The sequence below is a fragment of the Canis lupus genome, chromosome 4 (assembly GCF_048164855.1).
Source record: "Canis lupus baileyi chromosome 4, mCanLup2.hap1, whole genome shotgun sequence".
Lineage (NCBI taxonomy): Eukaryota > Metazoa > Chordata > Mammalia > Carnivora > Canidae > Canis > Canis lupus.
In genome coordinates this window covers 24172743-24199378 of record NC_132841.1, presented here as the reverse complement: position 1 = coordinate 24199378, position 26636 = coordinate 24172743, and the positions used below count along the sequence as shown (strand labels likewise).

The 26636-nt window shown below is 35.7% G+C and overlaps 1 protein-coding gene across 6 annotated transcripts in view; it reads right to left on the bottom strand.

Moving 5' to 3' along the window:
* MCU (mitochondrial calcium uniporter) overlaps positions 1–26636 on the bottom strand; it is a 217759-nt gene that overhangs the window by 29866 nt on the left and 161257 nt on the right. For all 6 annotated transcript variants that reach the window (XM_072823533.1, XM_072823537.1, XM_072823535.1 and 3 more), the window contains exon 2: positions 11117–11186. In XM_072823533.1, coding sequence (XP_072679634.1) covers positions 11117–11186 — 70 coding nt within the window. The remainder of the gene's footprint in view (positions 1–11116; positions 11187–26636) is intronic.

Here is a 26636-nt window from a genome sequence, read left to right as displayed (position 1 = left end):
AAACATGAAAGCTTTGAGAAACTGCATGGAATAACACAATTCAGGACTGACAAACCTTCATTATAATACTGTTTTTGAAATAAATCCTAAGCCTCCTTCATTCCCACAAGTGCACTAGATTGTAATGTAAATGTTAGATTTCTTGGTTTGCAACCAAAGAACAATTACCCAAGCTCCTCAAGTTTAACAATATGTAAAATAGCAGCTGCTGGTTGTAGCAAAGTCACAATGGGTATTTACAAGCTACTGACAATTGTCAGCTCCTATTCTCTAGAGACAAAAATTCTTTTTAAGTGCAAATTGCACCAGGTAGTTCTTCCCTGGGGATTATTTTTAATCTTTTGCTTTGATTTCCATTTCAATAATATAAGAAAATAACCTAAGTATGTTCTGAGGTAGTCTGCCTCAAAGAAATCCAGAAGTTATGGGTCAACCAATATGAATATTGAGTAGGAGAATATGACAATGGATTTACGCATAAAAACAAAAAGGCAAGGGGTTTTCCAGACTAAGAGAAGTGCAAGGACAATAGACATTTGGGGTTGAAGAAGGACTACATTAAAAAAAAAAGGCTTTAGGGCGTCAGGTACAGAAAAAGTTGTAATGTAGAAATGCTTATTTTTTAGCCAATTGTTAAGTAGGAATGTTAAGTTCATTTAGGAAACTTCTTTGATGTCCAAAACCATGGGTAAAGTCCTTCAAAATAGATCATCTCATGTATGAACATGACTGTATGTATCTTAAGGACTTACGAAAGGGAACTGGTACAATAAGGAAGCACATATAGGGTGTTTTTTGCAAAGCTACTTAGAGGTGAACCTATATGATATATGATTCCAGTGGTTTAATATCTTGTCTGTTTCTTTTCTTCTTTCTGCATTACTATGCATAAAAAATGTGAACTATAAGCAGAGACTTTTAGTGTTGGAAGAGACAGAGAAATCATATAGACTTTGTCCTTCTTTTGCAGCTAAGAACAATAAAGTCCATTATGGTTAAATGATATTTTTAAGGTTCAACCCAATGCAGAGTGGCTTTGGATCTCATCCAAAAATGACTAACAAGTCATTATCTTCCAGGTCATATGGGATTTAAGTTGCTAAATTCAGTGGTAATGTTAGCCCTTAACTTGCTTGTTTTAGGAATATCTAATATGTCCACCTACTCCTTCACTTTATAAAAAGTTTTCCTTTTGGCTTCTGTGATTTCATACTCTCCTGGTTGTTTTGTATCTTTCTGTCTACACTTTCTCATTTCCTTCATAGGTTCTTCTTCCCCTATTCATCCCTTTTGAAAGTTTCTCAGTGCTTTGCCCCCAGTCTTTGTGCTTCTCAATTCATACACTCTCTAGGCAATCTCATGTCCTTTCATATTGTCAGGTACCATCTAAATGCTGCTGATGTCCCAAATCTATATTCAAGTCTCTGCTAAGTTTCCTATATACATACCTCAAACTCAAAAAATCCTAAAATTTAATAATCTTCCCCAAACCACTACCACTCATCTCTGACAATTCTCATCTCAGTCAATAACACCACCATTATTTAACAACTGCCCAATTCAGAAAATTGTCTGATATCCCTGACTACTCTAAGAACCAGAACATGATATTCTTCCTATCTAATCAGTCACCATGGCCTTTCATTCTATTTCCTAAACACCTTTAATCCTTCCAATTCTCTCCACTACCAACATCTTCTTAGTCCAGGCCAACAACACCTCTCTTCTATCAGCTACACTGTAATTGGACTCCTTACTTTATTTCAGCCTTGCTCCTGTTCAAAACATTATCTACACTTAAACAGAATAATCTTTTCTTTTTTCAAAGGAAACCACTATCTTGAAGTTGGTATTTGGTGTTTAGCATTCCCATCCATTATATACATACAAGTAGGCAGGCAGACAGACACGCACAGACAGACACAGACACAGCTCAATATACCATATATAGTAATATGGAAGCCAGCCTTTAAGATGGCTCTCTATGATCCTTGCCTCTAGGTATTCATATCCTTGTGTGGTCCCATCCCACATCAAATCAGGGCTGGTCTGTCAAAATCAGTAGAATACAGCAGAAGTGATGGTGTGTAACTTCCCAGGCTATGCATAAAAGACTGTAGCTTCTGTCTTGCTCTCTTGGATCACTTGCTCTGAGGAAACCCAGTAGCCACAAGGACAATTCTGCAGCCCTATGGAGAAGCCAACATTGAGAAGAAGTGGAGTCTCCTATCAAGAGCCAGTACCAACTTCTCAGCCATATTGTGAGTCACCTTAGAATTGAATCCTCTAGCCCCAGTCAAACCTTTAGATGATTGTAGCAACCCCATGAGATCCTGAATTGCCCAGCTAAACTGCTCCTGAATTCCAAATGCATAAAAACAAGAAATAATGGATTGTTATTGTTTCAAGCCACTAAGTATTGCCATAATTTGCTATATGGTATTAATAACTAAATTTTGCATGGTTTTTACATGTACTTAGATATTACATAAATGGTTGCACTGTATTCAACCTTCTACAACTTGCCTTCTATGCTCAATAATGCTTTGAGATTTATCCAAATTGAATCACATTTCTGGATCATTCATTTAAAGTCCTATGTAGAATTTCATTGTATGAATATACCACAATTTATTCAGCCGTTGGAAAACCAGATTTTTTATTCTTATTCTAAATAAGAAGAAAGCTAAGAGAGTTACCAGCACTCCTTGTTTTTAGTTTCCAATATAAATTTGGCCAAATTTTCTTTTCCTTTTTGAGCTCTTTGTTTCACACTTTACTCCTTATGCCATCTGGAATTTACTTCTATGAGGTAAGAAGTCAAATTTAACAGCAGCATTTATTGAATAGTCTGCCTTTTCTCCTGATTTACAATATTAATTCTATCATACGTCAAATTTCCATATATGCAATGTTCCTGTAATCTGACCCTACGATCTTTCCTGAACCAGTATTTCACTGTTTTGATTATTATGGTTTTAAGAATACACCCTAGTATGTGGAATATGTGGTTAGGGCAAACCTTCTCCCCTTTTGTACTCCAAATTTATCTCAGGTATTTGTATAGTTTTATTCGTTCGTATGAGTTTTTGAGTAAGTTCAGCAGTTACTGTTGGGGTTTAGATTAGCATTGCACTGGAGTTTATAAATTCATGTGAGGGGAGCTGACATTTTTACAATATTGTCTTCACATTCATTAATGTGTTATAACTCTAATTTATTTTTATCTTCTTTTATGTCCTTCAATAAAGGACATAAAATATTATTCTTCTTAATATATGTTTTATAGATAATATTTTTCCATAGCAATAAGAAATCCCAATTATATAATTGTAACTTTAGTAGATTGATTAATCCAGTTGTCTCTTTCTAACCAGTAATATAAATTAATTTTTAAAAAAGAATTTATTTATTTGAGGGGTCAGGAAAGAGAAGAGGGAGGAGCAGAGGGAGAGGGACAAGCAGACTCCCTGTTAAGCACAAAGTCTGATGCTTGACCTCAGGACTCTGGGATCATGACCTGGGTGGAAACCATTAGTCAGATGCTTACTGAATGAGCTACCCAGGCACCCCTATAATTAATTTTAATCACATCAACTACATATTTCACTTTATACCTCAAGTGAATCAGTATTTGTACAACCGAATCTCTATAAGCTATGTAAAAGCTATTTTTGTGAAGTTATTATGAAGCTTAAATGATGAAAGTTGGAAAAACACAAAGTTGTAAATCATCTTTGAATATATGGTATCATCAGTCTGATGTTAAATAGCTGTATAACTTATGTACCTTTTGTTAATTCTGGTTCTTTTAAAATGAGTTAATGAAAATATTTCTCATACATGTCAAAACCATTTATGCTAAAAGGTCATATCCTCCTTTCTTTTTGTTCATGCACTCATTCTACTGAGAATTAAAAATTTTTGTTTGTTTTTGTAAAAATGAAGTCCTGTCCCAATATAGTACTGTAACATTTTTTTCCTTTCAAAAGTAATGCTCTTGGGATGCCTGGGTGGCTCGGTGGTTGAGCATCTGCCTTTGGCATGTCATGATCCCAGGGTCCTGGGATCATGTCCTGCATTAGACTCCTCACAAGGAGCCTGCTTCCCCCTCTGCCTGTGTCTCTGCTTCTCTGTCTCTTATGAATAAATAAATAAGATCTTTAAAAATAAAATAAAATAAAAGTTAATGCTCTTGATTGGGTGCTGTGAAAGTAACTTTATCAAACGTTGACCTTTGACCCACTTTAATTTTTGGGTAGTGAGAAGCAGCATACAGTCCTAAAGTGGGGACAGTGGAATGCAGTTGAAATAGTATGGTTTTGGAATCTCAGATTTGATAGTACTCAAGTTCTACCACAGAGGACACCTTGAATCCATGGGCACACTACTGAAAATAATTGTACATTAGTTTTCTCACTATAACCTCATTATAACCTCTCTTATAATACAGGGGTTCAAAAATCTCACAAGGCTGCTCCGAAGATTCGATCAGAATATGTGAAAAAAATACCTGCTTTAATAGTTTCTCCCGACTTTCCTAAAAACTAAGGTCTTAAAACCCAAAGTCTAAAATCAGAATATAGGGATCCCTGGGTGGCGCAGCGGTTTGGTGCCTGCCTTTGGCCCAGGGTGCGATCCTGGAGACCCGGGATCGAATCCCATGTCGGGCTCCCGGTGCATGGAGCCTGCTTCTCCCTCTGCCTGTGTCTCTGCCTCTCTTTCTCTCTCTCTCTCTCTGTGTGACTATCATAAATAAATAAAAATAAAAAAAAAAAAAACTTAAAAAAAAAATAAAATCAGAATATAAATCAATCAGTCAATCAGAATACATCCATGGAAAATTTTCAATCATGCCTTTAAATCTCAAGATAAGAAATTTGACTTGTTCCACTGAGGGCAACAAGAAGAAAAACAGTGTATGCTATACAAAGCAATTCCATGTTTCTTAGTATTTTTGGATAACTGACCTCTTTGAGACACTGTAAAGATATGGATTCCTCCTTTGGCCCTATTTCCTGAAAAAATTCCAATAATTTATACATAAAAATTTTAGATATAATTTATTTTAATGCATCAGAAACTGATCTCCTTCATATTGACCACTATGTACTGAATTATGTATCCCTGCGCAATTCATATGTTGAAGCTCTAATTCCCAGTGTGACTATCTGGAGATAGGTCTTTGGGAAGTAACTAAGGTTAAATGAGGTCATAAAGGTGGGGCCCTAATCTGTTAGGACAAGTAAGAAATCTCCCCATCCCCCTACCATGTGAGAACACAGAGACAAGGTAGCTATCTGCAAGCTAACAGATTTCTTACCAGAACCAGACCATGCTGGCACCCTGGCCTCAGACTTCCAGCCTCCAGAACTGTGAAAAAATAAATTTTTATTGTTTAAGCCACCCAGCCTATGCTATTTTGTTATTATGGCAGACCAAGCAAACTACTACATTGATAATATTTTTAAAATAAATGTTGACCAAAAACTTAAGTATTTTCCTCATTTTAAATCCCAAATTAATGGTCATTTCCTGCTTCTCTAAAGAGATAAAACAAAATTGTATGACTTAAATTTTAATTTTTTATAAAAAACTATTTCACTTATAAGGCTTCTATTGTTTGGTTTGCATAAAGAAGCCACATAATGGCCTGGTTTGGGAACATAGTTAACTTGTTTATCATCTTTGATATCTAAAAGGTTGGTGCCTTTCTGTTTTCATGAAAAGAAGTTATGAAAACTCTGAGACTCTGGTAAAGATATGCGGTAATAAATATAATCACAGCTCACTTTGCCACATGATGATGGTAGGCTAGGTATGTGTATGGAACCTAAGAAATTCTAAGACTCTTAGAATTGAATTCATATCACTGTTTTGAGGCAGCATTAAAAGTGAAAAGATTACAAATCCAAAATTCAATTTTAAGGTTTCTGAGTGGAGGCAATCTTCAAGAGCCCTGAGGCTTTTCAATTCTTGTAGAGAAGCTGATAAAGCTTTCCATTCATGACTACCCCCAGAGAAACTTCCTCCAGCAATTGAGAAATTCACAAGGTTGTCTATTTCTAATTATTCCTTGGATAAAAGAACTCAGGATTGTTCTATCAAATTCATCATAATGACTGCAAGGTCCTGAATTGGCGAACAGGCTCATTCATGAAGTCCCAAATATCCCTAAATAAATCAAGCTATAAGTAAACACTTCCTTGTACTAAATTTTCTCTTCTTTTAAAAAGCAAACTCTTGTCCAAAGTTTAATCAAGCAATGGAAAATTTTCTATATTGATAAAATCTTCTTCTCATGATGATTACTTCTGTGGTGGTAGGCAAGGATTCTTTTAGGGCTGTTGGAAGAGACTTCAACTCTAGTAGGTGCCAAGGAAGAAAAACAAACCGAATGTATTATTACAATGGGTGGGGCTCCTTTCTTCTCAGAGGCAATATAAATATGCATGTTACTAAGCTTGGAAGATGCACCATCTGTGCAGAGTACCAAGATCATCCTTAGCATCAAGAAAAAATTTTTTCTGGTAGTTATTTTGGCAAAGAAATTTAACAGTCTTTCAAAGATGGTGACAGCCATTAATGTTAACAGCTTTTTAAATTTCCGTAAGAGAATCTCACATATTTGAGATTTTATTTTTGATTGTGTCAACATGCTTATTAACGGACAAACCCTAGGAAATAACTTCCTAGAAGAAATCACTGGAAAAAAAAAAAAAAAGAAATCACTGGTTTCATCAAGGTGCATTCTGAAGGGAAATGGGATAGTTTTCAATTCCTTCAAAACTTCAAAATATTGGAATAAATGACAGCAATCCTAGAATGGATGACATCATCTGAAATTTGATATAAATCTGCTACTCCAAGCTAAGTCAGTTCAAAACTGTCAGGACATAAAACTTAAAGGTCTTTCCAATTTCATGTAGCAGCTTTTCTTGGCAATGTGAAAGTGAATTTTATAGAACCTTTTCAAAAAAGGGTTTTGTGATCGAACAAATTCAATCACATTTTGATGGTTCCTAACTGAAACTTCTACTTAGAACAAAAATTCCAAACTATAAGATATATTTTAAAAATGGAAAACGAAGGGATCCCTGGGTGGCTCAGAGGTTTAGCATTTGCCTTTGGTCCAGGGCGTGATCCTGGGGTCCCAGGATTGAGTCCTGTATCGGGCTCCCTGCATGGAGCCTGCTTTTCTCTCTCTCTCTCTCTCATGAATAAATAAAATATTTTTTAAAAATTTAAAAATATATATATAAATAAAAATGGAAAACTATAAGCTGTTTCAGCTTTCCCAACTTCATTCTTAGGTTGGTGAGAACTCTGCCGCATTAAAAAAACTAAGGCTTCGTGTTCTAGCATCTTTGGTGATTAGGTGATTTCATTTCTTTTTTGTTGTCAAGTTTCTTAAAAGTTGGAATGAAAGATAGTGGTGGGGTAGTTTGTGCCCTTAACATGACAATGACAATAAACACAGAATTTCCAAATGTATATAAGAGTGGCCATTAATAAAACAAGAGGACTCAAACAATAAGCTGAGGTCATGATCCCACAGTCCTGGGATGGCGCCCCCTTGGCAGGCTCCAAGCTCAGTGGGGGACTCTGCTTCTTCTCCCTCGCTCCTCCTTCTCTCAAATAAATAAATAAATTCTTAAAAAAAAAATACCCCACACTGAAATAATACTACATATCCACTAAAATATCTATAATCAAGAAGACTGATCCAATTGACAAGTGTTGGGGAGGATGCAGGGAAACTGGAACACTTGTATATTGCTGGTGGAAATGCAAAGTAGTACAGCCACTTTGGAAAACAGTCTTGTAATTTCTTCAAAAGTCAAGCATATACCATATAATCTAGCCATTCCACTATCTACTCAAGAGAAATGAAAACATATGTTCACACAGACTTATAAACAAATGTTGATACCAGCAGTATTAACAGTCCAAAATGGAAAACAATCCAAACATTTTTCATTGGTGAATAAACCAAATGTGATATGTCCATATACTAGAATATTTCTCAGCAATAAAAATAAAGAACTGCAACACCCACCACAACATGGATAAACCTCAAAAGCATTTTGATATGTAAAACAAACTATAAAACATTATGACATGTAAAAAGAGACTCGTATTATATATGAGTCGATTTACAAGACATTTCGGGAAAAGATTTAATTATTAGAGGCAGAAAGCAGATTAGTGGCTGTCTGAGGCATAAGGTGGGAGAAGGGAATGACTGCAAAACAGGAACAAGGAAACCTTTTGGGGTGAAGGAAGTAATCTTAAGCTGGACAGTTATGATGCTTTGACACGATAGGTGAATTTTATAGTATGTAAAATTTATCTCAATAAGGCTTTAAAAAAAGGTAACAGGACAAAGACCAAAAAAAAGTTGGGGCACATATTTAGTTCTCCAAACCATTCACAGACCTTAGGTTAAGAATTTATATATTATCTATATTTCGGCTGATTAAACAGATGATTATTCTTAAACAGGAATTTTGAGTGATCCTTCATTACTAACATGATTTGCCCTCAAACAATTCTTGTAAGGAAATCTTGTACCTTTTGTTAAGTACAAAATAAACACAACTGTCTACCACAATTCTCAACACAGCAGCATTACAGGGTTAATTCAGCAGCATTACGTTCTGGATAGAGAAATAAAGACAGCTAGAGAAGGCTTATTTTCCTTGTTTTTATCCTAGATCACTTTTGTTACTTTCCCAATTGCTAAGGTGAAGATGTGTCCTGGCTTATACTATTAAAAATTGTCAGGAAAACTCTGGTTGTCTGTTTTTCATCCTCAAAAGTATCCTGAGATGGATGATCAATTATACATTCAACCTGTCTGTAGCAGAATTATTCTCATCCTTAACTTTCATTAACATGAAAGGGAACCCCCTGAAGGCTCTGAACATCGTAAGTAGGTATAAACAATGCAATCATCAAGACTGTACTGTTAGTTATTTTATACTTGAGGGTCAGGGTGTCAGGGGCACAGGGAGATTAAAATGAGATGCCTCAAGCCACATTTTTTAGATTAGCAGGATTTAACACTACCACTAGCATTCTTCACAGAGTGAGTGTTTCTAGTGGACAAGCACCATTTCTGCAGGGTAAGTATGTTTTTCTCTCTTTACTATTTTCTCCATTTCACAGATGAGAAAAGAGGCTGTGAGAAGTTAATTATCTTCCTAAAGTTATAAGGTGGTTAAATGGTGAAACTGACCTGAGTACACTCAGGTCTTCTTGACTCCAAACCTATCTCTTACTTAATCTCTAAGCATAATGCCTCTCCTGAAAGGGAACACAGGCATGGGTGTGGGTATGTACATGTGTGTCTGTGCACCATGTATCCAAAGTGGTTCTCCAGTTGACAGCCATGGGACTAGGGAGTCCGTGGGCTGGTTTGGGGGAGTTTGTATCACTAAGAAATTATGCGTAAAATTTCCTATATATGTAAATAACTTTTCTTTAAAGACAGAGTCTAGAACTTTCACCAGATCTTTGAAAGTATTTCTGACATAAGAAAAATAAAGAATTTTTAAGCTGCTTTGGTAAGAAGGTTAAACACTTAAGATAATATATACCTTTTATATCAGCTATTATAGTCATGATTAGAAGATGTATCAAACAGCACAATAAGCAATTACTGAGAGGTAGTATAGATTACACACACACACACTATGCATATAAATGTAAGGTGATATTTTAGATTTTGTACTTTTAAAAAATGGGGGTCCTCATTTGATAAAGAGTATGATCCAGCAGCCTCAACTAAAAGCAATGAATAATGGTAGAGATGTTTACTACTGGTGGCTAATTCTATTCAAGTAGCTGTGTATTAGGCAGAGTTTTCCATAGGCTATACAGACCTAAGGTAAAATTAGTTTAGAAGTAAAAATAAGAAAAATGTATAATTTGGGGATAGTAAAGACAATGAGTTGCATTAAATCAATTATGTGCTTCTATTTCTTGATAAATAATATGAGTTGGTTTTCTTGAGAAGGGCAATAGCATTGGTAGGAATTTAGAGTCATGCTTTTTTTTTTTTTTAAAAGTATGTATCTTTTCAACCCCTTATGCAACACAGGGGCAATCTACTAGCATTTATGTCCTAGAATAATCCAGATACTCCAATATAACTGTACCATTGTCACCCTATTGAAATATTTCCATACAGGGTAACAGCAACTGCATTAAGTTTAAATAGCTTTGGGTGAGAGGAGGATTCTGATAACACTGCAAGTATTTATTTTGATGAGTAACAGGGGATTCCAGGAGTTTCAAAATTCCTCTGAGGCTTCTTCACTTTTGGTGTCTATAAGTTTGCTAGATGTTCTCCTGATGTTGCTTTGCCCATAAATTAATGTTTATAAAGTTGGAATTAGAATTTATCAAACTAAACTTGATACAGAGGAAATATATGTAACATTCAAACCAAAGCAAACAATCTAAACTGTAGATGTGTAATACTGGGTAAGAAAAATGACAGTAAGAACTGTGAACGTATTTCCCACTACTGTAATAACCACCAACACCTCTATCCTATTGCCAGTTTGCAGCATCATGGACATCAAAGGACTGTATGGTTCCCAAGCATCTGTTCATTCTTTCTCACATCAAAGAAGAGTATTACAGCCCTCAGTCTAAGGGAAGAAAAAAAACGATCAGGGCAGGAGGTCTCAGATTTTGAAATGCTTCTGTCTAGGTACTAATGATACAAAGGGGCTGGAGAGTTTGATCATAATCCATAATATGAAGACTCAATGGTTAGGAAATACCAAAACAGTCCTTCTGTGATCTTTACATTACCTATGTCCCCATTTTTAAAACATAAATGGAAAGATGAGATAACAATATTCCATGTTCTATGAAAACCTGATGGGTCTATTAGTTTTTCTTTCTGATTTCTCCTCTAAATTCACTGTGTTTTCATTTGAATTTTCTCTTCTTTAGCACCACACTCCCTCAGCTTCTCTGTCTGACTCTAAGTCCATCTCAAGCAAAGGAGTATGATTTTTAAGTTTATATGCTACAGAATGAGAAATATTTAGTTAAGGAAAAAAAATGAGACATAAAAAATGGACTTGCCAAAACTTACCATCAGAGGGCACAACAGTACTGCAATAAACAACTCCCAAATTCTGCCAGAAAGAGAGCCTCTGGTGCACCTAGAAAACACAAAAAGATATATTCAGGGTCAGGTCAGAGCAACAAATGTGTGTGTAAGTGATAAATAACTTTTTGATTATTTAAATAACATGTATTCTTTGTAGAAAACTGCTCCATATATGCTGACTAGTTTTTTGTTTTGTTTTTGATATTAACTCCATGGATTAACGTAAGGGAAACTGACTTCCATATGATTTAGAGTCTTCATACCCAATAACCTTGTAAGCCTTTCCCTTTAAGTCTATATTTGTGTCACACTGAGAAGCATTTTAAGGTCTTTTTCACACAGATCTTGTATGTCCTTTTCCCTAATGTAATGTTTCTTGTACTAACTGTACCAATCTTGTCTGATATTAAGATCATGACCCCTGTGGGGTTTTTTTGGTTTGTATATGTCTGTTGTATCTTTACCTGCCCTCTAATTTTGTTATTCTTTCAGAGTTTTTTTCAGAAATGACTCTAAATAATTTTTTTGTGATCTAATCTGGGAACCGTTTAATGGGAAAGTTCAGCCTATTTACATTTATTAATATAACATATTTAATCTTTTGGTCATCAAATATTATGTTATAAAAATTTTATGCTTTCTTTTATTATTGCTCTTTCTTCTTAAAAATAATTTACTAAATAGTTTGGGCTTGCTTTATTTTAGTTATGCATTCATTTCTTCTGATAATATGGAAAGTTTACTTTGGTTTATTGATTTCAGAGTAAAAGTCTAAGTTCTTTTAGGTGCCTTTAAGATCCAGTACTATCAGATATCTTATTATCTCTCAGTCTTCATCTCCTACCCCTTTCTCAATTATTCTGCTTAAGCCCCTCTAGACTCTTTCCTGTTTCTTGTATACGCCAGTTATGCTCTTGCTTCAAGACTTCGGCAATAGTTACTTTTGCTTAGAATATTATTTCTCCAGGTAACTATCAGGCTCCCTCACTTTCTTCAAATGTTTGCTCAAATTTCACTTTCTGAGGGAGGCCTACTCTGGCTACCCAATTTAGAATGTCAGTCCCATAAATTAAGATGGCAGAGTACTTGGGGGACCCAAAGTTGGTCTCCTCTCTCGAATACAACTACATAGTTATCAAATCATTCTGAATACCTGAAAAATCAATCAGAAATCTGAAAAAATAAATGCTACAAGTCTACAGGTAGAAAAGAAATCACAGTTTAGGAGGTAGGAGATGCAGAGACTTGAATCTGATATGATATACCTAAGGATATGATGAAGGGGTGGGAGCCTGCTTAAGGAGGCTACTGTAAAGTATTATAAGCAGCAGAGAGCAAATTCGGAACTTCTAGAAGTCTGCTACAGTGGGGGACATCCCTGGCTTAAAGGTGCCCAGGTGGCAAAGTGGAATGAAAACCCAGATGTGACAGGATGGTCTCAGGATCCCTGGGATGGCAAGAACAACAGGGGGCAGAGTGGGGCCGAGTTCCCAGGCACAGGAGCAGAGAAGTTGGCTGAAAACAGTGAGTCTAGGTACAGGCTTTCTACTCTGTATTGCCATAAACTGCAACAACTGAATGATTGTGCAACTGCTTTCCTGGACAGGATCCAGCAAAAGGCAGAAGCCTGGCAAGATCCCCTCCCCAAGAGGAAAGCGTGAATCTGCTATGGGGAGTCCCTAAAATTTGGGAGTTTTGAAAGTCATATGCCGGAGATAAAAAAGCTTGGTCATACGCTGGGTGGACAGAATTCTGATGGAAACCAGGGAGGCAAGAGTGATTGATTGCTTTTTTGTGAGGGTTCACTGAAGAGGAGGGGTGTGAATTTTCACCTCTTGGGCTAGAGAGCAGGGTGCAACCATATTCACCCAGCCCATTAGTGCTGAAAGCCTTCAGGGAGCAAAACAGTGCCACCTAGTGGAGTCTGGAGCTCTTATACTGTGCCCTGGCCCCTCTGAATACTGGAGGCACTTCACCAGAGGTAGTCCACCTGACAATCAGCGCAATAGACTCATCCCCCAGAAGACCACCGCGAACAACTCACTTGTACCAAGTTTATTGATCATAGAAGTCTACAAAACTTCAGCTCTTGGGGAAAACAATATATACTATTCTTTGTATTTTTATTTTTTAGTCTTTTAATATTATATTTTCAGTTATTTTCTTATTTTTTCAATTCTTTTTAAATTTTTATATGTATTTTATATATTTTTTGCTTCCTTTCATTGTATATTAATACACATATATATGTATTTATGCTCACATTTATATATTCACATATATACGTTTTTCTTTCTTATTTGGGGATCTAGTTTCTTTTAACAAGCAGATCAAAACATACTCAGGATCCTGTTTTGTTTTCTGTTGTTGTGGTTGTTATTCTTCTTCTTCTTCTTTTTTTTTTTTTTCTGTTTCTTTCTGCTTTTCTTTCCTGGACAAAAATGACGAGATGGAGAAACTCACTCCAAAAGAAAAACCTAGTGGAGTATGGAGCTGGAATCTGGTGGTAGTACTCACTGCCAGGGATTTAATCAATATGGATACAAGTAATATGTCTGAACTAGAATTTAAAACAATGATTATAAAGACACTAGCTGGGCTTGAAAAAAAAGCATAGAAGACACTAGAGAATCCCTTACTCTAGAGTAAAGAAAACTAAAATCTAGTTAAGTCAAAATTAAAAATTCTATTATCAAGATGCAGTCCAAGATGGAGGCCATAAAAAAAAGGATGAACAAAACAGAAGAGTGAATCATTGATATAGAAGATAAAATGATGGAAAATAAGGATGGTAAAAAGAAGAGGGAAAGAAAACTACTAGATCATGAAGGCAGACTTAGGGAATTCAGAGATTCCATAAAGTAAAATAATATATGAATTATAAGAGTCCCAGAAGATGAGGAGCAGGAAAAGAGGCAGAAGGTTTATTTGAACAAATTATAGCTGACAACATCCCTAATTTGGAAAGGAAATGGACATTTAAGTCCAAGAGGTCCAGAGAACTCCCCTCAAAATCAACAAAAATAGGTCAACACCTAGACATATATGATAGTGAACCTTACAAATTACAAAGATAAAATCTTGAAAGCAGTTTGGGACAACAGGTTAGACACATAACCCACAAGGTTAGACACATAAAGCTAGCAGCAGACCTATACAAAGAGACCTGGCAGGCCAGAAAGGACTGGCATGATATATTTAATGTAATAAATGGGTAAAGTATACAGCCAAGAATACTTTATAGAGCAAGGCTCTCATTTAGAATACAAAGAGAGAGAAAGAGTTTCCAGGACAAACAAATACTGAAGGAATTTGTGAGCACTAAATCAGTCCTGCAAGAAATATTAAAGGTACAGAGAAAGCCCAAAAGTAACAAAGACCAGAAAGAAACAGAGACAATCTACACGAACAGCTACTTTACTGGTAATACAATGCCACTAAATACATATCCTTCAATTATTACTCTGAATGTAAGTGGACTAAATGTTCCAATCAAAAGACATAAGGTATCAGAGTGGATTAAAAAACAAGACTCACTATATGTTGCTTATTAGAGACTCATTTTAGACACAGAGACACCTCTAGATTGAAAGTGAGGGGGTAGAAAACCATTTATCATGCATGCTAATGGACATCAAAAGAATGCTGGAGTAGCCATCCCTATATCAGACAAACTAGATTTTAAACCAAAAACTGTAATAAGAGATAAGGACACTGCATCATAATAAACAGGTCTATCCAACAAGAAGATCTAACAATTGTAAATATTTATGCCCCTGACATGGGAGCAGCCAAATATGTAAACCAATTAATAACAAAAATAAAGAAACCCATTGATGATAATACAATGATAGTAGGGACTTTAATACCCTACTCACTACAATGGACAAATAATCTAAGCTGAAGATCAACAAGGAAACAGACTTTGAATGACATACTGAACCAGATGGACTTCACAGGTATATTCAGAGCATATCATCCTAATGCGGCAGAATACACATTCTTCTCAAGTGCACAAGGAACATTCTCCAGAAGAGATCACATAGTGGGTCACAAATCAGATCCCAACTGGTACAAAAAGATTATGATCATACCATCCATATTTTCAGACCACAATGCTATGAAACTTAAAGTCAACACAAGAAGAAATTTGGAAGGACCACAAATACATGGAGTTTAAAGAACATCCTACAAAAGAATAAATGGATCAAACAGGAAATTAAAGAATTTTTTAAAATACATGGAAGCAAATGAAAATGAAAACACAACAATTCAAAACTTTTGGAATGCAACAAAGATGGTCCTACAAGGGAAGTATATAGCAGTATAGACAGTTCTTCCTCAATAAGCAGGAAAAACACACAACCTAACCTTATACCAAAAGGAGTTGGAGAAAGAATAGCAAATAAAGCCTAAACTCAGCAGGAGAAGAGAAATAATAAAGATTAGAGAAGAAATCAATAAAATGAAAAAAACAGTTGAACACATCAATGAAACAAGAAGCTGGTTCTTTGAAAGAATAAGATTAATAAACCCCTAGCTAGACTTAAAAGAGAAAGGACTAAATTAATAAAATCATGAATGGAGAGGAGAGATCACAACCAACACTGAAGAAATACAAACAATTATAAGAATATATTATGAGCAACTGTATACAAACAAATTATACAACCTGGAAGATATGGATGCATTCCTAGAAATATATAGACTACCACAACTGAAACAGGAAGAAATAGAAAAGCTGAAGCGACATATAACCAGCAAGGAAATTGAAGCAGTCATCAAAAATCTCCCAACAAACAAGAGTCCAGAGCCAGCTGGTCTTGCAGGGGAATTCTACCAGACATTTAAAGAAGAATTAATAACTATTCTTCTGAAACTGTTTAAAAAAATAGAAATGGAAGGAAAACTATCAAACTCATTCTATGAGGCCAGCATTACCTTATCCCAAAACCAGACAAAGACCCCACCAAAAAGGAGAATTACAGACTAATATCCCTGATGAACATGGATGCCAAAATTCTCACCAAGATAGAGCCAATAGGATCCAACACTACATTAAAAGGATTATTCACCATGACCAAGTGGGATTCATTCCTGGGCTGCAGAGGTGGTCCAATATCCACAAATCAATCAATGTGATACACCACATTAATAAAAGAAAGGACAAGAACCATATAATCCTCTCAATAGATGCAGAAAAGGGGCTTGACAACATACAGTATCCTTTCTTGATAAAAACCACCACATGTACGGATAAAGGGAACATACCTCAACATCATAAGAGCCATATATGAAAGATCCACAGTGAATATCATCCTCAACAGGGAAAAGCTGAGAGCTTTTCCTCTAAGATCAGGAATATGACAGGGATGTTCACTATCACCACTGTTGTTCAATATAGTACTAGAAGTCATAGCCTCAGAAATCAGACAACAAAAAGAAATGAAAGGCATCCAAATTGGCAAAGGAGAAGTCAAACTTTCACTCTTTATGGACAACATGATACCCTATGTAGAAAACTCAAGGTTCTACCAAAAAATTGCTAGAAGTGATACAGGAATTCAGCAAAGTCCCAAGATATAAAATCAATGCACAGAAGTTAGCTGCATTTCTATACACTAACAATGAAGTAGCAGAAAGATAAATAAGGAATCAATGTCATTTGCAATTGCACCAAAAATCCTAATATACTTAGGTGCCCAAAGCAATGTACACATTCAACAGAATCCCTATCAAAATACTAATAGTATTTTTCATGGAGCTAGAACAAACAATCCTAAAATTTGTATGGAACCAGAAAAGACCCTAAATAGCCAAACTTATGTTGAAAAAGAAAATCAAAGCTGGAGGCATCAAATTCTGGATTATTCAAGCTGCATTACAAAGCTGTAATCATCAAGACCGTATAGAACTGGCACAAAAACAGACACATAGATCAATGGAACAGAATAAAGAAACCAGAAATGGGCTCTCAACTCTGTGGTCAAATGATCTTTGACAAAGCAGGAAAGAATATCCAATGGAGAAAAGAGTCTCTTCAACAAATGGTGTTGAGAAAATTGGACAGTCACATGCAAAAGAATGAAACTGGACGAATTTCTTATACCATACACACACAAACCCTCAAAATGGATGAAAGACTTAAATGTGAGATAGGAATCCATCAAAATCCTAGAGGAGAACACAGGAAGTAACCTCTGTGACATCAGTCATAGCAACACCTTGCTGGACACTCTCCAAAAGCAAGAGAAACAAAAGAAAATGAGCTATTGGAATTTCATCAGGATAAAAAGCTTTTGCACAGCAAATAAATAATCCGTAAAACTAAAAGGCAACCTATAGAATAAAAGATACTTGCAAATGACATATCAGATAAAGGGCTAGTATCCAAAATCTATAAAGAACTTATTAAACTCAAAACTCAGAAAACAAAAAATATAGTCAAGAAATGGGCAGAAGACATGAACAGACATTCCTCCAAAGAGGACATACAAATGGCCAACAGACACATGAAAAAATGCTCAACATCAGCATCAGGGAAATACAAATCAAGACCACAATGAGACATCACTTCACACCAGTCAGAATGGCTAAAATTAGCAACTCAGGAAACGACAGATGTTGGCAAGGATACAGAAAAGGGGAACCCTCATACAGTATTAGTGGAATTGCAAGCTGGTGCAGCCACTCTGCAAAACAGAATGGAGGTTCCTCAGTTAAAAACAGAACTACCCTATGACCCCCTATGACCTACCAATTGCACTACTAGGTATTTATCCAAAAGATACAAACATAGTGATTTGAAGGGGCACATGCACCTTGATGTTTATAGCAACAATGTCCACAATAGCCAAACTATGTAAAAAAGCCCAGATGTCCATTAACAGATGAATGGATGAAGATGTGGTATACTGGGGCGCCTGGGTGGTTGAGTCATTAGTGTCTGACTTTGGCTTAGGTCATGATCTAAAGGTCCTGGGATGGAGCTCCACATCAAGTGTCCCACTCAGCAGGGAGTCTGCTTTGCCCTCTGCCCCTGCCCCATTCATGCTTGGTCATGCTCTCTCTCAAATAAAAATCGTAAAGAAAAAACAAAACAAAACAAAACAAGATGTGGTATTTACTCAGCTATCAAAAAGAATGAAATCTTGTCATTTGCAATGACATAGAACTAGAGAGTATTATGCTAAGCAAAATAAGTCAGAGAAAAACACCATATGATTTCATTCATATGTGGAATTTAAGAAACAAAACAGATGAACATAAGGGAAAGGAAGGAAAAATCAAATAAGATAAAAACAGAGAGGGAGACAAACCACAAGAGACTCTTAACTAAAGGAAACCATCTGAGAGTTTCCTATAGTTAAGGGAAACCCCTGAGCTAAAAGGGAAGTAGGTGGGGGGGATGGGGTAATTGGGTGATGGGCATTAAGGAGAGCATTTGATGTTATGTGCAACTGATGAATCACTAAATTCTACTCCTGAAACTAATAATACACTGTGTTAACTAAATTGAATTTAAATTAAAAAAAAATTTAAAATGTCAACCCTAACAATTGGTACTGCTGATATATATATTTATATATTTCCCATCTCTGTTGTGAGCAGTGATGAATTTCACTATGCCTTAAAAAAAAAAAAAGATTTTATTTATTTATTTTAGAGAGAAAATGAGCATGAGTGGGGAGTGGAAGAGAGAGAATCCCAAGCAGACTCCTCACTGAACATGAAGCCTGATGTGGGGCTTGATCTAATGACCCTGAGAACATGACCTGAGCCAAAATCAAAAGTTGGATGCTTAATTAACTGAGCCACTCAGGTGCCCTGAATTATCCCTCTTTTTTTCTGCCCCACTACTATACAGTTTAGTTTATATTATTTCTTAGTGCTTACCTATTTATCATCTAATTATCTATTACCTATTTATCATCATCTATCATGTATTATCATCACTCACACCCTCTTTTACTGGATTTATTGATTTTAAACATCTTTTGTTAGTGTGTTACACAACATAAGGTTTATACCACTTTATGTCACTTTTGTCCTCACTCTTCCAACTTTTGTTAGTTATATCAATACTGCCTTGTCAAGGTTTTAAACATTCATATTTGCTCTATAAAACCCTATCTAGGGGCACCTGGGTGGCTCAGTGGTAGAGCATCTGCCTTTTGGCTCAGGTCCTGATCCTGGGATTGAGTCCCCCATCAGGCTCCCTACTGGGAGCCTATTTCTCCCTCTATGTCTCTGCCTCTCTCTAAATAAATAAATAAATAAATAAATAAATAAATAAATAAATAATCTAAAACAAAAACAAAAAAAACCAAAATCTTAATGTAATCTACATATTTATTCTAGTCTTAATTTTATGGATCCAATGGACTTGATGCTCACTTACCACTGTGTTAACTATAGTTTCTCCTTTCACATGTTGTTGTCTGAACTCCATCCTATAGAAGTAGGACTCATCAGAATAAAATTTCTCTGGAATTTGGCATGTTAGAAAATCCTTGCCTTTATACTGAAAGATTACTTGGATTGGCATACAATTCCTAAATAAATATTTGAGGAAAATATTAGGTAAAGTGCTAGTATTGAATGTTGTGTTGGAGAAGACTGAGGTCAGCTACTTCTTTTGGAGAACTGAGCTCTCATAGCTTTTGGGGCTCTGGAGCCATACATAACGTCTCTCAGAATCTTCTCACACACACCTATTTGACCTTCACTGGACCTGGAAGCATTTCTTCGTATATCAAGCTTTAGGATCTCTCTGGCTGTGCTGAAGATGGAGCTTATTTTCTTATTCACTTTCTTATTTTAAGGTTATTTCAAGAGAAGGGGAAAAGTGCTGCCTTTATCAGGCCATTACTTATTTAAATAGTAACTCTCTAATGTGAACATTTCAAAACATACAAAGAAGTAAAGAGCACAGTGTGATGAAGTAAAGAGCACCGGGTGATCTTCCAGGTACCATCACCTACTCCTATATTTACAAACATTTTATCAAATTTGTTTCATCTATATCCACTTAGTTTTTTACCTGTAGAATAACTTAAAGGAAATTCCAACCAGCATATTGCATTACCTGAAATTATTTCTACACACATCTACTAGACCATTTTAAAATAGGATTTAAAATCTGTGATTTTACAAGGTATCTTTAAAAGTAAAAAATGTTTTTGTGGGCCAAAGAATTGCTTAAACAAACAGTTGTTTATGAGTATTATTTGTTAGGATGCCATAGAACATAGGTTGGCAGGCAAAACAACTGCTTTTGTAAATAAAGTTGTATGGAACACAACCAAACCCATTTATTTACTTCCTGTCTAGAGTAAGTCATCAGTCATTTACTTTCTCACTATAATGGCTGAGTAACTGAGTAACTGTAGCAGTGTTGAGTAGTTACAACAGAGACTATATGGCCCAGAAAGTGTAAAATATTTACCCTTTGGGCCTTAAAGAAAATGTTTGTTGACCCTTGCTGTAGAATGCTACCTCTGTAGTTTGAGATAAATCACTTTCCCAAAGTCCTTCCCAGTCACTTCTATAATGATACTGGTAATTATAAAATATTACTTATTAAATGTTCACTAACACACATATAGGTCCTTTCCTTTCTTTAAACCTTCTAATACCATAGAGTCTAATAGACCAGTAGAAACAGAAATGATTTTGCTCTTGTCATTTTTTTTTTTTGAAACGGAGCAACAATAACAACAAACCAACAAAACCCAAACAAGACAAAATGAAGGAGAGAAATGTACATGCTGGAGAGCAAAGAAGCACTGTTACTCTAAACTGTCTTCCATGACTCCCCCAGATTCAATATATTTCACTGTTAGTTTATATTCCCTTTTTTTTTTAAAGATTTTATTTATTTGAGAGAAAGAGCGAGTGAGCAAGACAGCATGAGCAGGGGGAGCAGGAGAGGGCAAAGCAGGCTCCCCACTGAGCAGGAAGCTGGCTCTGGAGCTCAGTCCCAGGACCTTGGATCCTGACTTAAGCCAAAGGCAGATGCTTAACTAACTGAGCTACCCAGGCAACCCTTAATTGTATATTCTTAACAAAACACAAGAAGATAGAAAGCTTTTAATAAATTCTTATCTGATGCTTGAAGTTAAAAAATCTCAGGTTAAAAAAAAGGAAAACATGGGACACCTGGGTGGCTCAGTGGTTGGTCACCTGCCTTCAGCTCAGATTGTGATCCTGGGATCCAGGATTGAGTCCCTCATTGGGCTTCCTACAAGGAGCCTGCTTCTCCCTCTGCCTATGCCTCTGCCTCTTTCTCTCAGTCCATGTCTCTAATGAAGAAAAAATAAATAAAATCTTAAAAAAAAAAGGGGGGGAAACATTCAGGCAAATGGCATGTATTTATTCACACATTTAAATTTCATAGGCAAACATGAAGATTAAGGTTAAGAAAGCAAATATTCAAATGTGCAGAAATCATAAGAGTAAAATCTCTAGTAATATCAATGCCAAATGAAAAAGGTGATTTGGTGTCTGATTCCTTGAAAAAACAAGTTTATACTTTTGGTACAAAAGAGTCCACGGGCACCTGGGTGCCTCAGGTGGTTGAGCATCAGACTCTTGATTTCAGCTCAGGTCATGATCTCAGGGTCCTGGGATCAAGCCCAGCACTGGGCTCCATGCTCAGTGTGGTGCCTGCTTGAGAATTTCTCTCCCTCTCCTCTGCCCCTCCCCTTACTCATGCTCTTCCTCTCTCTCTAAAATAGATGTATAAATCTTTTTAAAAATAGCCCATATATTTTTCTTGTTCCTTTTTAAAAAGTAATCTCTATACCCAACATGGGGTTCAAACTCACAACCCCAAGATCAAGAGTTGCATGCTCCACCAACTGAGTCAGCCAGGTGCCCTGATTGTCCACATCCTTGATAAATAATTTGAGAATTTCTGGGAAAAACAAGGGCTTATAGTTAAAGTATAAAATCTGCTCTGGTATTACAACCATTTCTTAAATCTTAACTCCAGACAAAGAAAAATGCTAGCATTATCAAGTTCGAGTCAGTCTACAAAACATCGTTACTTAATTTTCCCAAGTCATAAAATTCAAGCTAATAAAAAATCAAACTTAAGTATTATAAAAAGACATTTCATGCCCTCAGAGCAACTTATTAAACGTAAGTCAAAGCTTACTTTAAAATTCTTTACTACTATCATAAATTATGCAACTTCCCTTACACTCACCTTTCATTGTTCAGAAGAGCAAACTCAGCAACATATTTCTGTCAGCAACTTGGGAAGAATGTCAAGTCTAAATAACCTGTCAATACCCTCAGAATATTCATTGCCATTTAGACACTAGACCATCTAAGTTAAAAAAGAAGAAAGGGAAGGAGGAGAAAGGAATATAGAAAAGAAAGAAAAAGGCAGTTCCCTATTTGCGCAATTCCATCTATTTAAAAAAATCTTAGATTAACACTGTAAAACTATTTCATTTGATCTCAAGCAAATGTTAAAAAGAAAACCAGAGGCCCAGAATGACATCACTTAAGTTGAGTCCCCAAACCAGGGCTTTATTATAAACCCAACTGCAGTTTCAACCTCCCCCAGAAATGTAGACTTAATTGGTCATCAAGAAATTTCTAATGGGTGCCACCAAGTCTGCCACCAGGGCCCTCTCCATCCCCAAAGTAAGACGAGATAGTCTGTTATAAGACACTCTGCTCTTCCCTCTAAGGGAACAATCTTTTCATTTTGCTAATAACTTTCCTGCTCAGCCTCCTTCTTATAAAAACCTTCCATTTTGTACAACTCCTTGGGGTTCCCCCCATACTTGCTATATGGGATGCGACCCAATTCCTGACTTGTTTAATAAAGACAATTAGATCTTCAAACCCACTCAGCTGAATTGTGATTTTTAACACAAGACAAACTTATAATAGCTTCTACAATCTGGCATCAGTTTTATCCATATCCTCTATATAATACAATTGCTGAAGCATCCCTTCTTTGATAAGTTTTCCTACTTCAACTCTAACAATATACTGAAATAAGCACCAAGACTGTAACTCCTCAAGATATGATATATGGGAAAACACCAAAAGACTTGGGCCCAGTTCCAATTCACTATCTTCAATTTCTACCCTTAAGTCTTGGTATTTTCATTTGTTAAATTAACAACAGCAATGAAAACAAAATTGGTGATTTCACAAGGCTGATTTCATTTAAGGATAAGTGATAATATGAATGTGACAACATTTGAATGACTAATGTCTTACTAAAATGTAAGATATTTGGAAATATAAACTCAAAATAATCTTAAATCTCCTTAAAAGACTGACTGAAAAGAATTTAGTTAGTATAATGTATTTTGACTACCTGTAAACTACCTCTAAACAAGGACATATTATACAACCTAAACACCTTATTATGTTAAAGGTAGAAATCTAAGGTAAGATTTTAGAAGAGAATCTCTTCAGGTAAACCATAAAAAATATTTAAAGGGTTAGACTAAATATAGGGTCTATTTTAATCTTCTTTCAATAACTCACCAAGGACACAAAGTTTCTTATGCAGTGAAAGTGGCATTAATATTTTGTGAGTTAAATTATATTACAGTTTAATATTAGAAAATTATTTTCTCCTTGAAAATAATTAAGTTACCACATTTTATTATAACATAGGCAACATTTCCTCCACTAGAATATATTGTTACTTTATAATGGAAGTCATGATTCAATTGATATACCTTTGATTTCCTAGAGAATTTCATATCTATAAAACAAGGCAATATGAAGCTTTTTTTTTTTTTTTTTTTGAAGGACTTTTTGTCACATGTAGTCAACATCAATTTTTGAATTAGGGAATTAAATCTAGCTCCTAAATTATCAAGAAGTTTATTTAAACATTAATACTTGTTCACTGATGTGGGGCATAAAGGATATATATCAATTAAATTTCCTTACAACTTACAGCCTGTTGACAAGTACTTGCAATGGGCAGAGTGACCTTCCTCTAGGAACTCAACTGCCTTGATGTTAATACTTTGCCAAGGGCAAAAGGCAACCTTAGCTTAACATTAGCCCAGGATCCTAGAAGTTTCCTTTAACATATAAAAATACCTTTGGAATTTCCTTTATCTCCACACCTCCCCCCTCACCTAAGCATACAAGGCAAGACCTTAGCCATAATATTCAGCACCACTGCTGATCTAGCAATAGATTAAAATAATCAGAGCACTCAAACCTTAACTGAAACTAGTTGTACATATTATTCAACATAATATAAACTGATGAAAAGTCATTTTTATTTTTTAAATTTTTTAAAAAGATTTTATTTATTTATTCATGAAAGACACAGAGAGAGAGAGAGAGAGAGAGGCAGAGACACAGGCAGAGGGAGAAACAGGCTCCATGCAGGGAGCCCGATGTGGGACTTGATCCTGGGACTCCAGGATCATGCCCTGGGCCAAAGGCAGGCGCTAAACCGCTGAGCCACCCAGAAATCCCCTGAAAGGTCCTTTTTAATCCTAATAAACATAAATATTCATCCACTTAACTGTATCAAGAAATGCTCATTAAAGCCAATTCTCTTATATTAGGTCTTAAAATTAATAACTAGATTTTAAGACTTAAAAGATTAGTGATATTTCTGGCATGAATTAACTTCATTGATAAACAATGTTTCTATTTTAGATTTTGGTATTACTGCAAAATTACAACATATGGTTTATATTATGCAAGAAACAGAGCCCAATATCTGCTATAATTCCATTGTATAGCCTAGATCCCTAGTATTTGAGGTAATCCTACACCTGTATTTGGTATGTGTTTATACCCTAATGGTTGCTACATTTTCCTTAATGGATGCACTTTTACTCCCTTGGGTCTCATGACAAAAATGTTAATGATACCACAGTGAGGAATTCTGTTTTTTCTTAAGTGACAACCTTCCTTTCCCACAGTGAACTGGAAAGCTCTTTTCTACCTTGTTCCTTTCTATTTATTAAGAACCTACATTCACAGGCAAAAATAAAATGTTGGGATGCCTGGGTGGCTCAGCAGTTGGGCATCTACCTTGGGCTCAGGGCGTGATCCTGGAGTCCCACATCTGGTTCCCTGCATGGAGCCTGCTTCAGTCTCTGTCTCTGTCTCTCATGAATAAATAAAGTCTTTAAGAAAAAAAAAAAAAAGAAAAAAAGAAAATGTTGGCCTCTTTATACTACCTTATTTGGGTTTTTTTTTTTATTTGGGTTTTTAAACAACTATTATTTCTATCCAACATTTGAATTATAAGACTTTTCAAACATGCAGCAAAATTGAAAAGATTTTACTGAGTTAAATTATATTACGGTTTAACAATTAGCTCATAATTTTACACCCTTTATAACCACCTTCACCTAGATTCAATATTATCAGGTTATCTATCCATTCCTTCAAATTTTACAAAAATTTTTAATTCTTATAGTTTTTCATTTTTAAATGCATTACCTTTTCCAACTCCATTTCCTTTACAACTCTCCTGCACTGTTCTCAGATTTTTGTCATTACCTGTCTTCACTTGTAATATTGTATTCTAAATGTCTATTTAGATGCCTGCTTCCCCTTCAGAGTAACAATCACCCTGAAGACTGCTTTCATTTCTTTAGATTTTGGAGCCCACCCCACCCCTAGACCCTAGGAGAAAATAGAAGCTTACTAAGCTTTGTGTTGTCTTTGTCTTTTTCTTCGTATCTCAATATCTTTGGCAAGTTTTACAATTTTGCTTTGTGTCCAGGTTTTCCTCTCTTGGAAATTATTAACTTTTCTTTTACTGCTAAACTACCCTGAGAAATAAGGAAGTAATTATGATTTCTATAAGCATTTTGGTAGATATTCAGAGTGTAAATTTCTTCATCTATATATTAAACATCTACTTTATTTTAGCTACTGTCATTGCATAAATATATTCCATACTGTATTGGGATGGCCATTAAACTGCTAATCATTGTTTTTATTTTTTAAAGATTTTTAAAATTTATATGACAGAGAGAGTGAGAGAGTAAGTGAGCATACATTAGTGGGGTGACCAGTAGAGAGAGAAGGAGAGGCAGACTCCCTGCTGAGCAGGGAGCCTGACATGGGGCTCAGTCCCAGGACCCTGGGGGTCATGACCTGAGCTGAAGGCAGACACTTAACTGACTGAGCCACTCAGGTGCCCCTAATCATTGTTTTTAAACAAAAAAACCCAAATGCAAAATCCTCAAAGGACTCATTGTTCCACCAAACCTAGCCAGCATTTGTACCTTTCAATAATTATTTGTACATTTCAAAGCAGCGTAAAGATTTAGACATGAGGTAATGAAATCAGAATATAAACCACACTGGAACATGAACTTTCAATAAGTGTTAAAGGTATAAATGTAAGTTTTTGAAAGATGTTTTTATTGAGAGTAAAACTGAAACTTCACTGGTTGCTCTTTTTGATTGACAGTTCAATTTGGCTATGGTTCCTTTTATCACCTGAATTTGTATTTCCCTCTAGTACCACTGAAGT